Here is a 22,185-nt window from a genome sequence, read left to right on the forward strand (position 1 = left end):
ACACAGATGTTCGCATTTCCTAGAGTTATCAGGCAGAGTTGCATGGGCACGGTGCTTCGATGTGCGATGGAAGCCATGTGCTCGGATATTTCGGGGGAGGCGTCCAAGCACAAGCACGGCGGGCGTTGTTACACGACATGCTACGGGAGGATAGGGGTTTGATAGGTCGAGGTAGGAAAGTGGCGGGCGAGCAGTGTTTGGTGAATGGCTGGGCGAGCCGAATTCAGGGTGTTTCCGGGGTGGTTTATTGGCTTGAAAAATATTCCAAAGTTCAAGACAGTCAGTCAAAATGACGACGTCCAGTCAGGTTGTGTACTGTGGGAGATCTAAGCTCATCACAGTGGGCTAGTGGTTTGAGATGTGAACTGTGAGATCGGGGAGTTGGGACTTTCTCCGAAGGCTAACTTGAAGATCTCCTTTGTTTTAAACAGCCCAACCGGACAAGTGAATAAAGTGTATCGTACGCTCGTGACAGGCTTTTCATCTTGTTTATCTTTTGTTGATCAACAACAACTCGCCTCCAATTACTGTGGTATCATGGGCATTATCTCCCAGTGTCCCCCCCATCCATATCCTCGGGTGTGGTACCCATCAGGGTTGCAGCCAAATCCAACGCGATCCAAAGTGATGGGTCGCACAGAATTTGGACTGACAAGGGTGAATGGACGGGCTTTGGCGTCGGGCCAACTGCGATGTTATTGCCTTGGTCCAACCACGTGGTGCATGTTGGTGGAACACCATCTATCTGTGTTCCATGTTCCCGGTCACCTTCTTTTGTAGACCGAGGGAATCTAAGAAGGGGAACCCTTGTTCGTCATGGTTCAGGTTGTGCCATTGGGAACCGAAGCAACCGCAGGTTTGGTTGGGTTGGTAGTCAAAGAGCCGACGATGGGGGCTTGATATCTACTACCTATGCAGTAGACACTAGCACTGTACGGTATAAATGCAACACGGCTCGAGATGCTTTGTTTATCTTCACGTCCTCCCGTCCTTGTTGGTGGCTTGACATAGGACAATGATACTGATGGACTTGCACACTCCGACTAGCGTGATCAACACTTTTTAGTACTTGATAACCTCGTCTCCTTCCCGTGTGGAAGAAGTCCGTTGCCGTTGTGTCCCATTGTTGTCCTCCAAGTTTTGCTCGTTCACTCCATCGTTGGCAGCTTGTTTGAGCCTGCCGGTTCAAACCTCTGTCATTGTTCACAGTTGGATCGAGTGAACAGCCTGACAGACCTAGGATCTCCAACGAACCGACCTTGACTTCCCGCTACCTGTTCACCCAGCAATTGTCGACTTCACGATGGCGAGCCTGAAAGATGAAGGGCTACATAAGTCCCACGATATCACAATGTCTCCGTGGGCTCTTCAGCAATACGACGAGCCAGGAGATCACGACCTGCCCGCGACTTTCGATATCGACTATCAAAACTTGTCTCTTTTGCTTCAAGAAGCAGCCATATTATACCCACAGTGCGCAAAACCGAAGCTCTACCCTGCCATTCAGCCCTACACTCCAGTCACCGTTACCACCCCCGTGGTCCCGATCCGATCTGTGGCAGTGTCGACAAAGGACCCCTTTTCGGAAGGAAACCGATCGGACCAGGGTCCCACCCACACCACCGATTACCGAGAATACGACACACCAGCTGTACCCCTGAGGCGCAAAGACAACAGACTTCCGCTTTCGGTCAGTATGAGTAGCCGTCAGAAAACTTCAACCGAGGGTTTATGGGCTGGGATCAAACCTGCTGTACTCCTGGGTATCAAACCACGTCAAGCCAACAAAGATGGCCATACCTTCAGGACTTTGGAGTTTCAAGTACCATTATCCCATCATCATCATCACAGCACCTCGCAGAAAGATGCTCTTCTGAACCTTCATGCAGAACTTGTAGACAGCTTTCCCAACCCCAACCCAACAACCCCCGATGCCCCAAGTAGTCCCATATCCCCCCAAAAGCCCTTCACCCTCTACCTCTGCGGCGGTCCCGGAGACGGAAACCCTTCCGGCAAGGTTCCCGAGCTGAACAAGTTCTGTATCAACAGAGGCTACCAAGTCCTCTATGTCCACTACCGAGGAACGGGTCTCAGCCCCTTATTCTTCGATTCAACCGCCAAGGCCAAAGTGCTGAACATGTCTGACCATGACAAAGCCAACTACCTCGCCAAGTTCAGACAAGACAACATTGTTCGCGATCTCGAAGCAATCCGACTTTGTCTTGAGAAAGAACTTGCTACCAACATCAAGTGGACACTTATATGCCAGTCCTTCGGCGGATGGGTCGCCACCACTTACCTCTCCTTTCTCCCTCGATCTCTAGAAGCAGTGTACATCAGTGCCGGGATGCCACCGCTGGGTAAGACACCACGCGAGGTGTACGAAAAGACGTACGTTCATATCGTCAGGCGAAACGAGGATTACTTCAACGAGTACTTCCCGGAAGACCAAGAGCATGTTAGGACGATCATCGAGTACTTGCGAGATAAGGCACCGTTGCAAGGAGGGGTTGAAGGACAGTCTGCGCCATTCAGAGGGTACGAACTCTATGGCGAGAATGGAGAGAGAAAAGGGTGTTACTTGACTTACCAGACGTTCATGACGCTGGGACGGACGTTCGGGTCAGCGCCTGTGATCCGCAGGGACAGTGACGAAGACGGAGACGAAGAAGAGGAACCGATATCACTTACCAGCTCCATCGGACCCAAGAAAATCCCACTTCCCTACCAAAAACTCCACCGCCTCATAACCAGCTTCGTCTCCGACCTTGGTGATCACTCCATGTCCTCCTCCAAAAGCAACGCCGAAAGCACCATCTCGAAGGAAACCCTCTCCCTCTACACAAACCTCGAATCCTTCGCCCTGCACCGCCGCCCACTCTACGCACTCCTCCACGAAGCCATCTACTGCTCGTCCACCTGCCTCCAAACCAGCCAACCATCCGACTGGGCCGCCATCGACGTCGCCTTGTCCCATCCATCAGGTGCCTTTTCCTGGCTTTCCCGTCCGTCCACCACCACCACCATCACCATCCCATCAAAGAAGTTCTACTTCACAGGCGAAACCCTCCACCCCGCCCCGCTCCTCTCGCCCCTCGGCGGTCCTGCCCTAACTCCCTTTCTGGGCGCCGCGGACATTCTCGCGCGGAAGGCCGACTGGCCGGCTTTGTATGACTTTTGTTCCCTTCGGCAGAACCAAAATCCTGCGAGGGAGGAGGAAGGAGAGGAGAAGGGGATGACGAAAGTGAAAGTGAGAGCAGTGGCTTACAAGCAAGATATGTACGTTGATTTGGGGCTGTCACAACTGGCAGCCAAGTTCATTGGGGGGTGTGAGTTGGTGGTTTGTCCTTTTGGGAGTTGGGGACATGGGAGTCTGAAGGAGGTAGGCAAGACGGGACGGGTGTTGGGGTGGTTGTTTGATGGGTTTTGAGTAGTCGGGTGGTGTGGGGAGATAGGTAGTGAGTGAGAAGTGGAATGGATGGTTTGAGGTTTTGAGGGAAGTGATGATGGAGGCAGGAAGGTTTCCCTTCTGCTTAGTTATGTTTTGACACGGGAAAGCGACAACGGCGTTTTCGGAGGTCTTGCGGAGGATCGGATCGGGTTAATCGGTCGGGGTTGGAGTTATAAGAACTCCTTCCTGTTAGTTCAGATTGGGTGGTTTGATTCAGTGTCTAGTCCTGTCACTTTAGAATGAAGAAACCCCCAAAAAAAAGCATTATACTTGGTTAGCAATTTGTGGCGGCTTCTCTAGATGAACAGAGGCAAATTCCGGGTGCTCCTGGTCCCTGTGGTAGGTAGTGTTTGTCGCATTGTGATGATGCTTGTTGGTCTCCGTTCATGGCGGCGCGCGATGTTATCACACTAACAACCTCCGGTTGAATTCTGTATGGTATCTGATAAGTAATCATCTCATTGGCCCACCAATCGAGGCTTGTGCGTGCTTCCCATTTCCCTACCAGGACAGTCACTTCGTGATGGTTGGAGTTCAACATCTGACAGAATGTGAGTAGATCGCGGTACAACACCATGGTGACCACAGACGGGGACTTGCTCTTTTCTGATCTAATAGTCTCGTTGACAGGGGCAGGGTGCGGGAGTGACCGCGGGAGGACTGAGGAGGGGGGAGTCTGCTCAACTACCTAAGGTAGGTCCGCCGTCGTTGGCAACACAATGCGACGCCGTGACTGGAGTTGCAACAATGTACTTGTATGGACATTGACAATTCTGATAACGGCAGGAGGAATCGAAGATGCATGAGATAAGGTACATAAAGTAGCTACTGGCTGTGTACAGGTACCTAGGTACTATCAACCTGCAGGTGATTCTTCAATACAGACAGCGCTGCCAAGGCGACGAATGAAGCAATGACCTAGGAAGCACTCGTCGCTTCCTTCCCGCACGCGCGGCATCGTTTCCACACTATCGCGAGCTTTGCAAATTCTGCTGCGCTTCAGATAAAGCACTATCTCATCCAAGTCAACGAACAAATACACAACGGATAAGAAAAAAAACAACAGAGAACCAGCGGCTTCATCTTGAACAATCAGCACGTTTCTTCCAAAGCTTTGACCCGTTCTTTCGAAACTAAAGAAATCCAACTTGCTAATAGTACCAATGTCTTATGAAGGAATGTCCTCTGTCGTTGCCATCCCGTCTGTTTGTTCAATCACCTCACCCAACATGAACCAGAGGCCGATACCTATACTTAGGTATCCGAACCGTGACAACGCATACCTGAGTGAACAAAAAATAAATCCTCCCCTTCCAGTCCGGCCTTATAAGAAAATGCCCCCTTCATCACTCAGTAGTAATACCAGGCTAGGTCGCCAGGCATACATGAGGTCGGGGTGTGTAGATCCCGTTGATATCCTTGTTCCAACCGACCGGTAGGATAGATACACCAGTCCACGCAGTCTGGTATATCAACACCCACCTCTCCTTTCCAGCCGTCGACCGAATCTATGTGCCGTGCTGCCAGCCAGCCCAGACACCGTGCCATTCGGAAAGGGGAATTCAAGGTACAAGGTACCTTGGGCAGGGAGCGCCTAGACCACCTAGTCGACGTCCTCTTCCGCCTGGTTCCCATTTCCACCTCCAGTTACCTCTAGACCTTCATTATTGTGGATGACAGTGACGAGCGAGCCAGCCTCACTCGAACCAGCCTCACTCTTGGCGTAGATTGATTGGGCATCACCAGTCTGACGTGGGTTTCCGCAGTACATGGGTTGTAGATCTTTAATCTCACCCGTTTCCTTGTCCATATACCTGGCACAGCCGAGAACAGGATACCATTCCAAGAGGGCCAAGATCTTGACGTGGTCGGGATGGGCTTTGCAATTAAGTCAGGTGTTAGTGAATAGTCGTTTAAGTTTGAACAGTCTCCACTAGGTACTCAGCTAAGGCAAAAAGTACCTAAGTATATTCGCCGCGGAGTTGGGAATATAGGGAATCTGGACTTTCCCTTGATGGAGAGGCAAAAGGATAGGGACTGCCTATCGGGACTTACTTCGCTGTTCGTTCCAGGTAACCCCATCCTTCACCTCGATATGAATCTTGGTAACCTCATCGATGTTCACATGGTTGATTTGGGGTGGCTGTCCGGGTTCATTAATAACACAAAAGGCTTTAACGGTCATTTCCAGTCTGTAGGTGCCGGCTTCGGGGAAGTGGATGTGGCGGAGCAGAATGTATCGACAGAAGCTCTGGTCAGGCGGGTTGATGTCGGCAGGAATGCCATTAAAGCTGAACACAGGATTCCAATTGTCGTATGAGAACTCTTCAGTGTTTCGCAACACGCTCTCGCCATTAGGACCAAGCTTCCAGATATTGGCCACGCAAATAACATTCTGGAATCCGGGGAGGTCAGGTTTCGGTCGGACTTCGATGACGCCAAAGTATTTGATCTTTTGCTTTGTGCCCACAACGTGGCCGCGCTCCTGGGACGGAGGACCAACCAGCCAATAGACTTTGCAGGGTGCATTACCCTCGCCTACCACTGGCTGGAACTTGTCGTCTATTCCGCGAGCCATTGTTTCTGAGTGTTTCTGGTTTGGACACGAGGTGTTGTTGCTTCTAAGCGTTGAAGATGTGGTGAACGATGAAGTAGAAAGTGGTGTTTTGCTGATACTTTGGAGTCAAACATCCCCTCGACGGTGTTCTGCCACCCTTTTATACATGAACAGCAGCCAGCAAAATGGCACCCCGGACTGAATACATTCTCTCGCAACTGTTATGGGCCAACGTGTTGATTGGCATGAAGACCATGGTCTTAGGAAGACAGAAGGACGGATGGTTGGGGATCAACGACTTACAGAATGTCGGTAGAGGCGCGAGACAACACCATGGTGACGACGGAATGGGATCCTTTCCTCAGATTATCGTAGATGTGGTCGTTGGTGATGAACCCTGTGAATGATGGGAGGAGTACCGGTTGGTAGACAGGGCATGTGATACCGAATCACCTTCACCAAGGGCTTGGAGGCCGTTTGGCGAAGAGACACCAACAGTGTCTGACCAGCTCCAAGGATTCTTACCGTTGATGTGGTAATATATCGAGATGGTGTCTCTTTCCTTCATCGCTTGTTCAACATATGCTAAGCGCCGAGTATAAACCACCCTGCTTGGCATCCATATCACTAGTATCAAGTGCCCATCTGGATTGTTGGTCGGATCTTCCTCAGACATTGGGTGTTTGCCGTGTTGCTGAAGCCATAGATTGGATGTAGCCAAGATACCATACCTTGAGCAGACCACTTCGTTGTAAACACAGCTTGTGAACCAACATCTTTCTTCACCTCAGCATGCCAACATCGACAACCATTCTTTGTCCCGCCCCAAGTTCCTGTTGGATCTCTGTGTAGATCACACGTACGGTCGTAGGATGTGAGGGAAGTGACCTCCCTGCCGACATCTGCCACCTTTGACCATGACTAGGGTACCCAGTTATTGTCGAAAGATACCTCAGCCTCAGCAGCTTTGAAAGATGTTGAGGGGGTTCCGGCTTCCATATGCTGATTTAGACTGTAAACCCCGAAAACAAAAGCTATCGCAGAACTGCCCCAGACTTCTGGCGTCGACAGTGTCCCGGCTGAGGTACCTCTAGGAATGTTTGCATCCAGTCACGGTCCGCACCGGCTATTTCGCACGGGGTTACGCCACTTGCCGCGACTGATCCGAGCCTGAAGAAAGACCACCATTACTGACACGAAAAAATGGGTTGATGTTTGCGTCCAGATCTGGATGAGCTGCTCGTACTGAATAACTCAGGTGCGGTGTCTTTGTGATAAGATCACGGCTGGTTGGTTTGACGAGGACATATGCTGATTTTAGAAATCGCTCATGAGGTTCATGACCAAAACACCGAGGCACCAAACAAGACTTATTCCTGCTGTAGTCTCGGTAAGGAGAGGAAGGATGTGGGAGTGACGACAAGAGGAGGGTGCCCCCGGGATACCTCAATCGGGTCGTTGGTGACCACGATGGTGACTTGTAACTGCACAATGGTCTGGGTGGTGTTTATAGCCTTTTTATTACAACTGGAATAGGGAAGCCATGAGGAAGGACTGATAACATGAACCCCTGGGGGGTGAAGAAGGAACATCCGATGATATGGCGACATCGAGAACGGACGAGATGAGAAAGAAGGAAGGAGGTTACGGTTGTAGGTCCTGCCAGGATGTTGGCGCACAGACCATCTCCAAGCCGCCAATGTGCCATCACCCAGTTATTCAGGCACAGGGCAGCACAAACATGCACTAACGCGCGCTCATCATCCTAGCGTGCAAATATGCTAGCTTCCGTTAGAGCGAAGCCCCGAAAGAACGGATACCATTTCTTGCCCGACCGGGGCGATTCTTCTCGTCGACCTCCAAAAGTCCCGTCGTGCTTCCATTCCTACTTGGGGGGTCGGACACCAGATAACTCGCAGTGTGGAATCTCGTGGTTAAAAATCATGAAAAATTCGGGGCGCTCTAGAAACGCCAATGCTATAAGCAAAAGACACCACAAACATGCGGAAATACATACATTGCCGCCAATATCAAAGATCAGGACCGAGAACCTTGGTCGCTGCTCAACTCCTTCCCTCGCTTGATCCAACTATAACACCGGAAAAAGATCACCAAAACATGCCACGACTTGATATGCTTTTGAAGTAGCATGGGTCTTTTTGCCCCCTTAAGAGAAATTGCAGCCCCCTCACTCCTCCTTGCTCTTGTCATCCTCACTCTTGTCACTCTTGTCAGCAGGTGACTTCTTGCTGTCGGGGTTGACGTTCTTGTCACCTTCCTTCTTGCTGTCCACGTCACCCTTGTTTTCCGACTTCTCCTTCATGTCGGAGCTGCCCTTGGTCTTTTGCTTGTCGACCTTTTCCTCCTGCTTCTTCTTGGCCTCCTCTTCCTTCTTCCTCTTCTCTTCCTCCTGCTTCTCCTTCTTGATTCTCTTCCTCTCCTCGGCTTCCTCCTTTTCCCAGTCGTGGTAAGGCTTGTCGGATTCATGCTTGTAGCTTACAAGATCCTTCAGCTCTTCAGTGCTAAGGCGAGCATGGGTCTCGCCGACCTTAATACGACCAAGGATGCTGATAAAGAGAGCGACACCGACGATGCCCGTCAGGACAAAACGGTAGGTGGCATACCACGAGGGTGCCCATCCCTTGACGGTCGCGCGGGAATCGGCATAGTAGAGCCCGGTGAAGGCAAGGAACTGTGTGGTCAGGGCCCATTGGATCGGCATAAACGTGGTGGGCCAAGCAATGATGGGTGCCAACAGGCCCATGCCGTACCGAAAGCGGGTGCGAGCAAGTGAAGGAGTCTTCTCGGCATACTCTAGACCCCAGTGAATGGCACCGAGGAAAGAGATGAGCACCGCACCATAGCCCACCTGGATGGGTTCAATGATGTCAAGCAGGTCTTTGGCTGTCTCATGTCTGAACAGGATGGTGTTGAGGAAGTCGGATTCGGAAGGGTACCTCTGGTGGAGGTTCCAGGAGAGGTAGACGGTCGAAAGAGAAGTGGCTAGGTAAGGGATAGTGCCGGCAAAACCGAGGGCGTAGGTCTCTCGAGGAACGGTCTTGAGTGCCAATGTGTCCTTGACAAGACCCTAGGGAAAAAAGGAGTCAGACACTGTCGAGCTGTGAAGATATGTGGCTTGATAGACTTACCAAGTCATCTTTTAGACTTTCGGTTGGATCCTTTGCCTTGGCTGCGGTAGGTTGGTCCTGCTCAACAAAAGGACGGACTGAGGAGTCTGCGGAGACGTGCTCTGGGTCTGCCTTGAGCTTTTGCTGGGCCAATTCCTTTTCGTGCTGCGTATCGATGTGGTTGGGCTGAAGTGGAGGCTTGGAAGAGAAGGTCGACCGGAACACCAACGGGGAGCCCGCAGACTTTTGGAGTTGCGCATTGCGGGCTACAAGTGGCGCAATAGGGCTGTTGAAGGACTTTGTGTGGGTGGAGCGGACCAGGAGTGGCAGCCTTTGCGCAGTGCCCATAAGAGGTCGCGATGTTCGGAGCATCATGGTTTCGTGTGCTTGGTGTTTTGTTGTTTTTCAAGAAAAAAAAGTTCAGACAACCGAGTCGAGAGGTATAACAGTCTTGAAGATGATGGAAAGGTGATGGGAGAGGAGGAGGATCCAATTGGTATTATCCAAATCAAATAGGTAGTTGGGTTGTATAGTTGTAGACGCCGAAGCTGAGCCGAAAGAACTTGTAGAGACACTGGACGAAAAAGACGAGATGGAAGAGATGATATATAGGTACTTTCAAAAAAAAGAAGAAAAAAAGCAAGGGATTGAAGAGTGGAGGGGTGATAGCGAAAGCCAAAATGAAACAAACCGGTTACAATGATCCAGTCCATCCGTCTATTGTGTCAGACTGGATCTCCTCCTGAGGCTGCCAGTGGACATCAAACACCGGGAAATGCCCGAACTTGGCTGAAATCGCTCCTTCATGCTGAGTCCGAATGCCGTGTACAGGGTCATTGTGTTGCCAATGATGGGGTTGGCAAGAAAGGATGGCAGGAAGTGCAGTCGCTCACCTCAATCTGGACATTTGGAGACAGGAACAATGACGTCATTGCCCAAGATAAAGCTTCCAAAACATCCGGGGGAGCTTGGACCACTCACTTGGCGAGCGTTTTGTCATTCAAACACCGAGGCTTCCAGTTCAGTTTCCTCCAAGCAGCCAGCCAGCCGTCGCCGCGAGCGATTCGCGACAGATTGCTGTTTTACCCATTTCAAAGTTATGTCTGAGCTTGAGACGATGAGAGGGGAAAGGAAATGACGGAGAGTTTGACTGCAGTCATGTATTGTTGACAGAAACGTGACCTCGTTCCATTTTGGCCACAAAACCGTCACTGAAAGGACCCCACTTATATGGTTAAATGTCCAATCAGAGTGAAGAACCAGCAGGCACCGAGTGTTAAGGTAGGTCTCCGCAGCTTCCAGGCCCAGGGAAAGCACGTCTGCGATGCTGAAGCCCAACGACGGACGATGCGGGAGCTGAGGTGCTTTGTTCAGGTCGGGCCCGTTCTTTCCTTTCCGCGAACAACTGGACACTTTCCGTTCGTTGCTTGTTGCCTTCCCCGTCGCGTGTTGCAATTCACCTCTTGGAGCTGAGTGCTCTCGCTTTTCCAAGTTGGCGCCGGCGTCAGGTTTTATTGTTATGTAGTAGGTAGCCGGCTGATCAAGGCATCGTCATCAGCACTAGCAGTGGTTTTTTTCTTTCGGTATTCTTTCTCCATTATCACGTCCCTACTACCATACCGTGACCTCTCTATCTCGACATCAACCAAGTCCATCAATTCCATTCAACTCACTGTATTGTTGACATTTGTGAGTGTCGGTCCCAAGATTACCTACCCATCCTCCATGTTGTCGGCTAGGCAGTGTCGAGTTCCATTGGAGGCAGCCGAGAAACAGGTTCTAGAGCTGACAAGCCAAGCTGCTCCACCAAACAGACCAAACCCAAACCCAACCCCGCTTTGCATGCTGAGGGGACCGAGAAGTTGTAAAGCCCGAGACGTGGATTCCCTCCACGGCCAGCTTCCCTTCCTCGACTCGATACACACAAACACCAAGTGACAACAGTCCGTCACTACACTACCTTTACCTACAGACACCTCCATCGGTACCTACCTACATCAGTTCCACCCGCACGCACACACAAGTACCTACCGACACGGCAACGCATCACAACCTGCTGCTGCATGACGTCCGTGCTATTTGCTCTGCCGGCATGATTTGCGCCAACCCTTCCCGACGACATTAAACACAACGTTCGAGTTGCCAAAGACGACAGAGACGGCCGACGGCTCCAGATGACGCCTCGACTTTGCCCTCGATAGATAGCCCCGATCCTACTCTCGATCGATATCCCGGCCCGGGTAACGGCACCCCACACGCACCATGCTTGAAGGTCTCGTTGCCGGGTTGCTTAACCGCTTCCTGGGCATGTACGTCAAGAACTTTGACCCTACACAGCTCAAGGTTGGCATCTGGTCCGGCGACGTCAAGCTGCGCAATCTCGAACTGCGCCGTGAAGCCCTCGATCAGCTCAAGCTGCCTATTAACGTTGTCGAAGGCCATCTCGGCGAACTCACCCTGACCATTCCCTGGTCCAATCTGCGCGGCGCCCCCGTCAAGGTTTACATCCAGGATGTCTATCTGCTTGCATCACCCAAGGAGGAGGCCGAGTACAACGAAGAGGAAGAGGAACGCCGAAAACAACGCATCAAGATGGAGAAGCTGGACTCGGCCGAATTGCTCAAGGAGAGGAATCAGGAAGGCCTCAGTCCCGAGGAACAAAAGCGCAGCCAGAGCTTTGCCCAGAGCCTCGTCACCAAAATTGTCGACAACCTACAGGTCACCGTCAAGAACATTCACGTCCGCTACGAGGATGCCATCTCGGCCCCGGGCCACCCCTTCGCCCTCGGTCTCACTCTTGAGGAGTTCAGCGCTGTCAGCACCGACGGAGAGTGGCATCCTACATTTATCCATGACTCCACCAAAACCACCCACAAGCTCGCTACTTTGGATGCCTTGGCCGTCTACTGGGATACCGATGCAATACTTCTAGGTCCAGGACGCGAAGCCATTCCGCCGGGACATGAGCCAAAGCCCCACGACGTGATCCTCGCTGCTTTCGGATCAATGATTGCCAAGACGAATGGTGACCTTCCCGAGAACCATCAATTCATACTCAAACCCGTCTCCGGTCAAGCCAAACTGGAGCTCGATAAATCGGGCAGTGCCACCGTTCCCAAGTTCAAAGCAAATCTCCTCTTTGACGAAATCGGTGTCGTGCTGGACGATTATCAATACCGAGATGCTCTTATGATGGTTGACCTCTTCCACTATTTTATTCGACACCAGGAATACAAAAAGTATCAGCCCAAGGGAGTTCGGCCCAAAGAAGATCCCCGTGCTTGGCTCCAGTTTGCCGTCAATGCTGTCCGGAGCAAGATTCACGAGCGAAACAGGAGGTGGTCATGGGACTTTTTCCGCGAGCGACGAGACGACCGCAAACGATACATTGAGCTCTTCAAAAAACGCAAGCAAGATCAGCAGCTCTCACCTGAGGAAAACGATGATTTGACCAAGCTCGAATGGAAGCTTGATTACGAAGACTTGCGATTCTGGAGGTCCTTGGCGCGCAATCAGCTTAAGAGAGAAAATGCTGAAGCCCTCAGGAACCGTCCTCCTCCCTCGGCTCAACCTCAGCAACAGGGCTGGCTTGCTTGGGCCTTTGGTTCCAAGCCTAGTCAACAGCAACAGCAGGAAAAACAACTGGAGGACGAGAATACCCAAATCACAGAAGAACAGCGCAAGGAGCTGTACGAAGTCATCGACTGGGATGAAAAGACCGCTCTTGCCGCTGAGGTTGATGTTCCAAGAGACACTGTCGAGATGCAGCTCGAAGCTTCACTCAGCACTGGTAGTTTCACTCTCAAGCAGAACCCGCATGGCGACTCTAGAGATCTCATCAGTCTGCATTTCGATGTCTTCAAGGCCAAAGGCCTCAAACGCCCGGACTCGTTCCTTGCTGACGTTAGCCTGGGTGGACTGCGCGTCAATGATGGCACCACACCCAACAGCCTGTTCAAGGAAATTGTCCGTGTCAAGGATGCTCCTGATACCCATCTGGCGCCTCGCCTGTCCATTGCTGAACTTGAACAAAGCAGCGATGAAGCTTTCTTCCAGTTCCAGGTTGAGCAGAATCCCTTGGATGGCCAGGGAGATATTGCAGTTACCGCCAAGCTAAAGCCGCTCGAGATTGTCTGGAACCCCAATGTTGTCGTTGGAGTCGTTGACTTTTTCCGTCCCCCCGAGAGACACATGGATTCCATCAATGCGCTCATGGAGACTGCCGGCGCCACCGTCGAGGGTTTGCGTGCGCAGACGAGAGCCGGCCTCGAGTTTGCTCTCGAGGAGCACAAGACGCTAAACGCAAAGCTGGATCTTCAAGCTCCGCTCATCATCATCCCCGAAAGCATCACCAGCAAGCAGTCCACCTGCCTCATCCTGGATGCCGGTCACATCAGCGTCAACAGTGAATTGGTGGACAAGGACACCATGAAGGAGGTGCAATCCAAGCAAAGGCAGTCATTCACCGATGAGGATTTGAAGAGATTGGAGTCGCTCATGTATGACCGCTTCCTCGTCAAACTTTCCTCTACACAGGTTCTGATCGGGCCGTCCATTGAAGAAACCAAGCAGCAATTGGTCGACAAGGATGACAAGATGCTGCATATCGTCGACAAGATCACCGTCGATTTTGTAGTGGAGACATCAATCCTCCCCAAGGCCCCGAACCTGACAAAGCTCAGAGTTTCCGGTCACCTGCCCGTGTTGCATGCCAGCGTGTCTGATGCAAAGTACAAGAGTCTGATGCGTATCATTGATGTTGCTATACCGAAACTCGGTGGAGCTGACACCCCTTCGCAACCAGCAGGCCAGCCTGGCTTGCGTCCGCGTTTGGCAAGCAACGCCTCAACGGCATCGCACAGGCTGTTGGAGCATAGGCCATCGGCCCAACTGCTACCCTTCAGTACCAGTCACCAGCAAGCTATTATTCTGGATGATGACGACCACGACGAGGATGAGGACGCTTTCGAAGATGCCAAGGACGGTTCAGCAACTGATCAGCTAAAGCTTCAGCAACGCAATTTCGAATTCAAGTTCGCAGTGGATGAGTTGAAAGGATCGCTCTACCGTAGTGACCCAGATGGAAAGGCTCCTGATCAGTTACTTGTTGATTTGGTTGCTCAGCGCTTCGATCTTCAGTTCTACATTCGCCCCTTTGACATGTCTGCTGAGGTCTCGCTCGGGTCGGTCACTGTGGATGACTTTGTCGATAATCCGCCAGCTGAGTTCAAGGCTATTGTATCATCTGGCGATGTCGAAGAAAGCGGAGAAGTCCAGGACTTGGTCCGTGTCAAGTTTGTCAAAGTCAGGAAGGATTCACCCGAGTTTATGCCTGTTTACGATGGCGTCGAGACGAACTTGGATGTTGCAATCTCCACGATCAATCTTGTTGTGACACGCAAAACACTGCTCACACTTCTCGACTTCGTTCTCGTCACCTTTACCAACACGGCCAATTCGAGTCCTCCACCTCCAAATGCGATTACTGACGGTGGCTCGGAGACCAACATCGAAGTTGTACCGCCACCCCCTGCTCAACAGACTTCGGACAGTGCAATTCGGGTCAAGGTTGATCTTAAGAGTATCAGGCTGATTCTGAATAACGACGGCATCCGGCTAGCTACCTTGTCTTTCAACCATGCTGATGTGGGTGTGTTTATCCTCGGGAAGACCATGCGTGTCGCCGCAAGACTCGGCGATTTGAATCTTGTTGACGATGTTAATCTCGGTGTCTCGGAGGATTCAAGCATACGCCAATTGGTTGCCATCCAAGGAGAAGAGCTTGCTGATTTTCGCTACGAGACATTCGATTCCGGTCGCATCGAATCGTATCCTGGATACGACTCCTCGATTTACCTACGGGCTGGGTCTGTCAAGATCAACTTCTTGGAGGAACCTTTCCGCAAGATTGTCGAGTTCCTTGTCAAGTTTGGCAAGATGCAGGCTATCTACAACGCCGCCCGCCAAGCTGCTGCTAATCAAGCCAACCAGTTCCAGCAAAGTCCAAGCAAGGTGAAGTTCGATGTTGTTGTCAAAACTCCCATTGTCGTGTTTCCCAGACATGTCCGTCCCGACCGGCCCAAGCGTGATCTCATCACAGCTTATCTTGGTGAGATCTACGCACAGAACAAATTTGTACCGCTCGACGACTCGGAGAATGCGGATATCGCCATGAAGTTGACTGCAGGCATCCGCAACATCAGACTCACTTCCAACTTCCATTACATTGATGGCCAGGAGGAAGAACTCGAGCTCATTGACAAGGTTGACCTTGGGTTCCAGATCACCTATGCGGAACACAAGGAGGGCGTCAAACGGCCAGATCTGGAGATCGAGGGCAACATGTCGGACTTCAATCTGCGGTTGACCCAGTACCAACTGAACTCGCTGCTTGAGATTTCGCGTTCCGTCCCTGCTGCCTTTTCTGGTGACGCAGAACAAAACAGGCTCGATGCCGAACGCGACGTTGACGACAGAACCCTTAGTAAGGCCAGGACCATGTCGGGCTTTGACGACAACGGCGGCAATGAACAACGCATTGACATGCGCCCGGAGCTTGGCCCGAAAGCTGAAACCTGGACGAAGCTGGACCTCATCTTCACTGTCAACACCATCGGTTTGGAGCTGATCAACGCTCCGGAGGACCGCCCTGTAGGTGATCTCGATGCCGCCAGTCTGTCCAAATTCAGTCTCGATTCCAGCAGATTGAAGACCCGCATGGACTCCAACGGCAGTCTTGAGGCCGAGTTTGTCATTCAGTCTTTCACAATCTACGATACCCGCCAACGTGAGACCAACAAGTTCCGTCGCATCATGACAAGCGGCAACAAAGACGTTCAGCAGCTCATGGCCAGCGTTACCATGTCTGGAGGCAAGGAAAGGAACATTATCGCCATGGTCGCCGTTGATAGCCCTCGCGTCATCTTTGCACTGGATTATCTTTTCGCCATCCAGAATTGGGTCACTGTTGGCCTGAAAGTACCGGAGCCTGAGGTCCCAGAGAAGAGCCCGCTCGACACGCCTGATGATATGAGTGATGCCGACTCTGTGGCAGTTTCATACACCGGCAGACGGTCCGAAAGCATTGATCAGCGGCGTGAGCCCTCTGAGCTTCAGACGGAGCCATTGAAGCAAGAGTCTAAGACGCGCCTTGCCTATCGGGTCAATGTGGTCGATGCTCAGATCATTTTGATTGCGAACCCGCTCAGCTCGAGTTCCGAGGCCATTGTCTTGGGAACCAAGCAAGTTCTTCTGTCGCAACAGCATGCCTTGACCTTCCAAGTTTCCGAGTGCGGAATGTTTCTATGCCGCATGGATCGTTTCGATGATGCACGCTTGAGGATCATCGATGACTTTTCAATTCAGATGTCCATGGATACGACAAAACCGTCCACTACAAATATTCATGTTGATATCGAGCCACTCATCCTCAGAGTGTCGCTGCGGGATATTCTGCTTGTCATGCAAATTGTGAGCAAGGCATCGGAGTTGTCAGGCAACACTCCCACCGAGCCGAAGAGCACAACGTCGGATCAGAAAGCGAAGCAGCTCAAGTCTTCTGACATGAAGCAACGAACCGCCAGTGGCAAGGGAACATCAACTGTCGCGAACAAGTCCAAGCGCACGGGCACCAAAACTGGGGCAACCGATCCTCGGTCCCAGAAGGCAGGCCAGCAACCGCATGATATCACCAAGGCACCGCCAAGATATGAGCAGCTCACGGCAGCAATTGAAGGAATTCGGCTTGTCCTCATCGGAGATGTGCATGAACTTCCTATTCTCGATATGAGCATCAAGTCATTCACGACTAGTGCGGAGAATTGGTCGTCGAACCTCAAGGCAGAGGCAGCGATCGAGATGTACACCAACATTTTCAACTTCGCCAAGTCGGCCTGGGAGCCGCTCGTTGAACCTTGGCAAGTGGGCTTCGGGATTGCCCGTGATCAAAGCACCGGCTTGATGTCAGTCGACATCTCATCCAAGAAGACGTTTGACGTGACGCTTTCCACTGCCAGCATTGCACTGCTCTCCAAATCAATGGCGTTCCTCGCTCGGGATGAGGACGTGCTAGGCAAGCCTCGTGGTGTTGAAGCGCCGTATCGTATCCGGAACTACACCGGCTTCAACATCATCATGCAAGCCAAGAGAGAGGGCACCGAAGAGACCACACCCCTGCGGCTTGAAGATGGCCAGGAGGTTCCTTGGAGCTTTGAGAATTGGGAAAAGGTGCGAGAAAGTCTCTCTGGCGAAAGCCACGGCACGAGCAACGTCGCCATCCAGTTGGAAGGCAGCGGCTTTGACACAGTCAAGAACATCCGCTTCACTCGTGAGGGAGAGTTCCTCTATGCCCTCAAACCCAAGACAGATGAGGTCCTGCACAAGCTCATGGTTGATGTGAAACTTGGCACAGACAATGTCAAGTATGTCACTCTGCGCAGCCCGCTGTTGGTTGAGAACGAGACCGACATACCAGTTGAGCTTGGCGTCTATGACGCTCAGAAAGGACACCTGCTCAAGATCGAAAAGATTGCCCCTGGCGAGAGCAGGCCTGCCCCCGTTGGCGCTGTCTACACCAAGAGCTTGCTCGTCCGCCCTGATCCCGGGTTCGGATATGGCTGGAGCAACGATACACTCTGGTGGAGAGACCTTCTGAAACGCCCTACCAAGACTTTGACGTGCAAGGGTGAACATGGAGAGCCCTTTTACTTCCAGCTGTCGGCTCGATATGACAAGGCCAACCCGACAACAAGGTAAGCTATGGTCTGATTCACACTTGCGGCTGCTGTACATGCTAACATTCCTTGCCAGGACCTACCCGTACATGCGCTTGAAGCTCTCCGCCCCCGTCACCATCGAAAATCTACTGCCGTATGACTTCAAATACAGGATCTACGACAAGAACACCAAGAAAGACTGGTCCAACTTCCTTCGCAAGGGCGGGGTTAGCCCTGTGCACGTTGTCGAGCTGTCTCATCTGCTCCTCCTCAGTATCGATATGCAAGATACCGTCTTCAAGCCAAGCGAATTCGCCATCATCAACTCTGGCACCTCTGAGGACTTCCGCAAGGAGACGAACCTTGTATGCAAGGACGATTCAGGCCTGGCGCTCAATCTGAAGCTGCACTACTTCCGCGTTCCCGATAGCGGTGGCGCGTTCAAGGTTACTGTCTACTGCCCCTACGTCATCCTCAACAAGACGGGACTTGATGTGAGCATTCGCTCCAAGGGCTTTATGCAGCACGCCAAAGCGGCAGCCGGCCAGCAGTTGGTCGATGTCGGTGAAAGCCAACATAAAGCCCAACCAATCATGTTCTCCTTTGGTAGCGACGATCACAGAAACCGTGCATTGCTCAAGGTTGCCGATTCCGACTGGAGCAGACCGCAGAGTTTCGACGCCATTGGAAGTACCACCGAAGTGGTGCTCAACTCACCCTCGCGCAATGCCGAGATCCATATCGGTGTCACAGTCGATACGGGCCATGGCAAGTACAAGATGGTGAAGACAGTCACGCTTGCACCGAGATATGTCATCCAGAATAGGCTCGGCGAAGACATCAACATCCGAGAGCCGAGTTCGTCGTCAGTGCTGGAGCTCAAGACCGGCGCTCTTCGTCCGCTGCACTTCCTTCAAAAAGGTGCTGTCAAGCAGCTCTGCCTCTGCTACCCGGGTGTTGATAACCAGTGGACGGCTCCCTTTAACATTTCAGATTTGGGTACCACGCACGTCAAGATCGCTCGCGCCGGTCAACGGCAGAGACTCGTTAGAGTAGAGACGCTCATGGAGGAATCGACCATTTTCTTGAACCTGACCATGGAGACGAAGAACTGGCCCTTCTCGATGCGGAACGAGAGCGACACTGAGTTCACTTTCTATCAAGCAAACCCGAACGATGACGAGGACGGAATCGAAGACCACTCGGGCTGGCGTCCCGTGCGTTACCGTCTTCCGCCCCGGAGCATCATGCCCTACGCGTGGGACTTCCCGGCTGCCAAAAACAAGGAGATTTGCATCAGTGCCAATGGCAAGAACCGTCATGTGAAGTTGACCGAAATCGGAAACCTGGTTCCGATGAAGTTCGTTGACGCTAATGGCCAGACCAAGGTCATCGACATTAATGTCATCGCCGATGGGCCTACCCAGACTCTGATCCTGTCCAACTTCAAGCAGTCAAAGAGTCTGTACAAGCAAAAGTCGAATGCCAGCTCGACAGACCGTAGCACGTTTGAAGCCAAGGAGTTGGACACAGGCGTCACTTTCCGTGCGCAGCTGAGACTATCCGGCATTGGCATTTCACTGATTAATTCTCAACTGAAGGAACTGGCCTACATCACCTTCAGAGATGTGCAACTTCGATACAGCGATTCACAATTGTACCAGACTGTCAGCCTGGCTGTCAAGTGGATCCAAATCGACAACCAGCTGTACGGAGGCATATTCCCCATAATCTTGTACCCCAGTGTCGTGCCAAAGCGCGCACAAGAGATCGAGGCCCACCCGTCGCTGCATGCCATGGTGACTCGTGTCAAGGACGATTCATACGGTGTTGAATACATCAAGTACGCCACGATCCTCCTGCAGGAGATGACTGTCGAGCTTGACGAAGACTTTGTCTACGCCGTACTCGAATTCTCCAAGGTGCCGGGTGCATCATGGTCTTCATCCGATGAAGAGGACAAGTTGTGCGATGACAGCATTGACGTTCCGCAGCCGAAGCAGCTGGATTCTGGCCGTGACATCTACTTTGAGGTGTTGAACATCCAACCGATGCAGCTCGACCTGTCGTTTGTGAGAACGGAGCGAGTGAACGTGGAGGACAAGACATCATCAAAGAACCCAATCATGTTCTTCTTCAACGTCATGACCATGGCCATTGGCAACATCAACGATGCCCCCGTTCGGTTCAACGCCCTCATGCTCGAGAACATGCGCGTCTCTGTTCCAGTCCTCATCCAGAGAATCTCAAACCACTACAGTCAAGAGGCTCTCTACCAGGTACACCACATTCTTGGAAGTGCCGATTTCCTGGGTAACCCGGTTGGTCTGTTCAACAACATCAGCTCTGGATTTGCGGATATCTTTTACGAGCCATACCAAGGTCTCATCATGTCGGATAGGCCGGAAGATTTCGGTATTGGTCTAGCCCGTGGCGCCGGTTCCTTCTTCAAGAAGTCCGTTTTCGGCTTCAGTGACTCTTTCTCCAAGGTCACGGGTAGTTTCGCCAAGGGTCTCGCGGCTGCCACCATGGATAAGCAATTCCAGGACCGTCGCCGCATCACACGTGCTCGCAACCATCCCAAGCACGCCCTCTTTGGCGTCACCGCCGGTGCCAACAGCCTGTTTACCTCGGTTGCATCGGGCGTTGGAGGTCTTGCCCGCAAGCCGCTCGAAGGTGCAGAGCAGGAAGGCGCTCTCGGTTTCTTCAAGGGCATCGGCAAGGGTGTGGTCGGTCTGGCAACCAAACCGGCCATTGGCGTCCTAGATTTTGCCTCCAATGTCAGCGAAGGCGTGCGCAACACTACCACGGTCTTTGACGGGACCGAACTTGATCGCGTCAGACTACCGAGGTATATCCCCCCGGACGGTATCATCAGGCCCTACAGTCAACGTGAGGCGCTAGGCCAGAGCTGGCTCAAGCAGATCGACAACGGCAAGTACTTTGATGAGCAGTACATTGCCCATCTTGAGCTGCCAACTGAGGATAAGGTGGTTATGGTGACATTTGCACGGATCTTGCTTATCAGGAGCAGGAAGTTGCAGACGGAGTGGGATGTGCCCTTGAAGGATGTGCAGACCATTGCGAAGGAGAGGACGGGCTTGAGCTTGACGCTGAGAGGAGGGACCAATGGGCCCTTTATTCCCATTGGCGAAGAAAGTGGAAGGACATTTTTATACCGCCAGGTGGCGATTGCTGTGGAGGAGTTCAATCGCCGGTTCCGGGGATTGGAGTAAGGATGTTCAGAGAAAATGAGTTGATGAATGATGCGATGACGGTATGAGGTGGTAACGGTTCATTGTTGAATGGCGATTGTCTTTGGTTGCTTTCTCTCTTTCTTTTTATGATGATGCGATGAGGAAAAGAAAAACACTGATATGAGCTGTGGTGGATGTTTGATATTTTTTGCGTTCCACGCTTTTATGATTTGGTTAGCTCCGGAAAAAGTCAGAAGGTCAGGGTGTTGTTGATGATGAATGATGCACGATTCCCCTAGAACCAGAATACATTTGTATAACGTTTTTTCAAGTTTCATGATATCATCCTTTTGGTGTTGTTGGCATGCTCTGCGTCCAAGCTCCTGGCACAAGTTCATCTGATGGATTTCTCGCGAGCATTGTCATGACATCAACAGCATCCGATCAATATTCAGACGTGCCCGCCAACAGCCAAGCTTTAAATATGGCTACGATGTATTGTCTTGACACGCACCATCCAACCATCCGATCAGGTTTGCAAGCCCATCCCGGGGCCGAGGACAAATCCCCTGGAAACAGTCTAGGTACTATCGGGTATGTGCGTACCCCAACCCAAACGCTAGGCCCTATAACAAGTCGCCGCACTACAGGCGGCTAAAACGCCCTCTAACACGCGGGACGCACGGAGCCGCCCTGTCCAAGTCAAGTTCTGCGACAACTCATGTGTCGGATGTTCAGCCAATTGGATACATGGGTTTTGCGACGAACTTGTTTCGGGTTTTGGGTTCGTCTTCCATTCACTCTGGGAGGGAGACTTTGCTTTTTGGAGTTTGGTATCTTCAGGGCCAAAAGAAAAACGAACGGAAGCAAAGGGGTCACGGTCTTTTAGGGATCCGAGTCATCCTTGTCTGGTTTCTCTGTGACCTTAGTTCTTCCACTTGACTTGTACTTTTGTTATCATATTCTTTCTTCGATTTTGGAAGTCCGCGGTGCTTCACTTCAGTTCTTCTTTTCCGTCCGTTCGGGTGGCTTTTCGGTGCTTGTTTTCCTTGTGCTTTACAACATTGCTGGGCAATTACCTACCTACTTACCTACCTACTACACTACGTTCTTTCTTCGGTCATTGTCGTCGTCGGTC

At 51.8% G+C, this 22,185-nt stretch overlaps 4 protein-coding genes across 4 annotated transcripts; 2 read left to right on the forward strand and 2 right to left on the reverse strand.

The window, feature by feature from the left end:
- Nucleotides 1-1,303: 1,303 nt before the first annotated feature.
- B0T23DRAFT_448151 (uncharacterized protein) lies at nucleotides 1,304-3,430 on the forward strand (the record flags this gene model as incomplete). Its single annotated transcript, XM_062841034.1, has 1 exon — nucleotides 1,304-3,430. The coding sequence occupies one exon, from the start codon at nucleotides 1,304-1,306 to the stop codon at nucleotides 3,428-3,430; it is 2,127 nt and encodes a 708-aa protein (XP_062689441.1).
- Nucleotides 3,431-5,054: 1,624 nt separating this feature from the next.
- On the reverse strand, nucleotides 5,055-6,029 carry B0T23DRAFT_432255 (uncharacterized protein; the record flags this gene model as incomplete). The annotated part of the gene is made up of 2 exons (XM_062840366.1): nucleotides 5,055-5,329; nucleotides 5,507-6,029. The coding sequence occupies 2 exons, from the start codon at nucleotides 6,027-6,029 to the stop codon at nucleotides 5,055-5,057; spliced, it is 798 nt and encodes a 265-aa protein (XP_062689442.1).
- A 2,147-nt stretch (nucleotides 6,030-8,176) lies between these two features.
- B0T23DRAFT_235936 (uncharacterized protein) lies at nucleotides 8,177-9,673 on the reverse strand. The gene is made up of 2 exons (XM_062833967.1): nucleotides 9,158-9,673; nucleotides 8,177-9,096 (listed from the first exon to the last, which is right to left on the reverse strand). Exons 1-2 carry the CDS (start codon nucleotides 9,509-9,511, stop codon nucleotides 8,197-8,199), a joined length of 1,254 nt encoding a protein of 417 aa, XP_062689443.1. The 5' UTR covers nucleotides 9,512-9,673; the 3' UTR covers nucleotides 8,177-8,196.
- Nucleotides 9,674-11,258: 1,585 nt separating this feature from the next.
- On the forward strand, nucleotides 11,259-21,249 carry B0T23DRAFT_235949 (vacuolar protein sorting-associated protein 13). Its single transcript, XM_062833968.1, has 2 exons — nucleotides 11,259-17,886; nucleotides 17,945-21,249. Exons 1-2 carry the CDS (start codon nucleotides 11,399-11,401, stop codon nucleotides 21,084-21,086), a joined length of 9,630 nt encoding a protein of 3,209 aa, XP_062689444.1. The 5' UTR covers nucleotides 11,259-11,398; the 3' UTR covers nucleotides 21,087-21,249.
- Nucleotides 21,250-22,185: the final 936 nt, after the last annotated feature.

The sequence above is a fragment of the Neurospora hispaniola genome (genome assembly GCF_033458365.1).
Source record: "Neurospora hispaniola strain FGSC 10403 chromosome Unknown B0T23scaffold_8, whole genome shotgun sequence".
NCBI lineage: Eukaryota > Fungi > Ascomycota > Sordariomycetes > Sordariales > Sordariaceae > Neurospora > Neurospora hispaniola.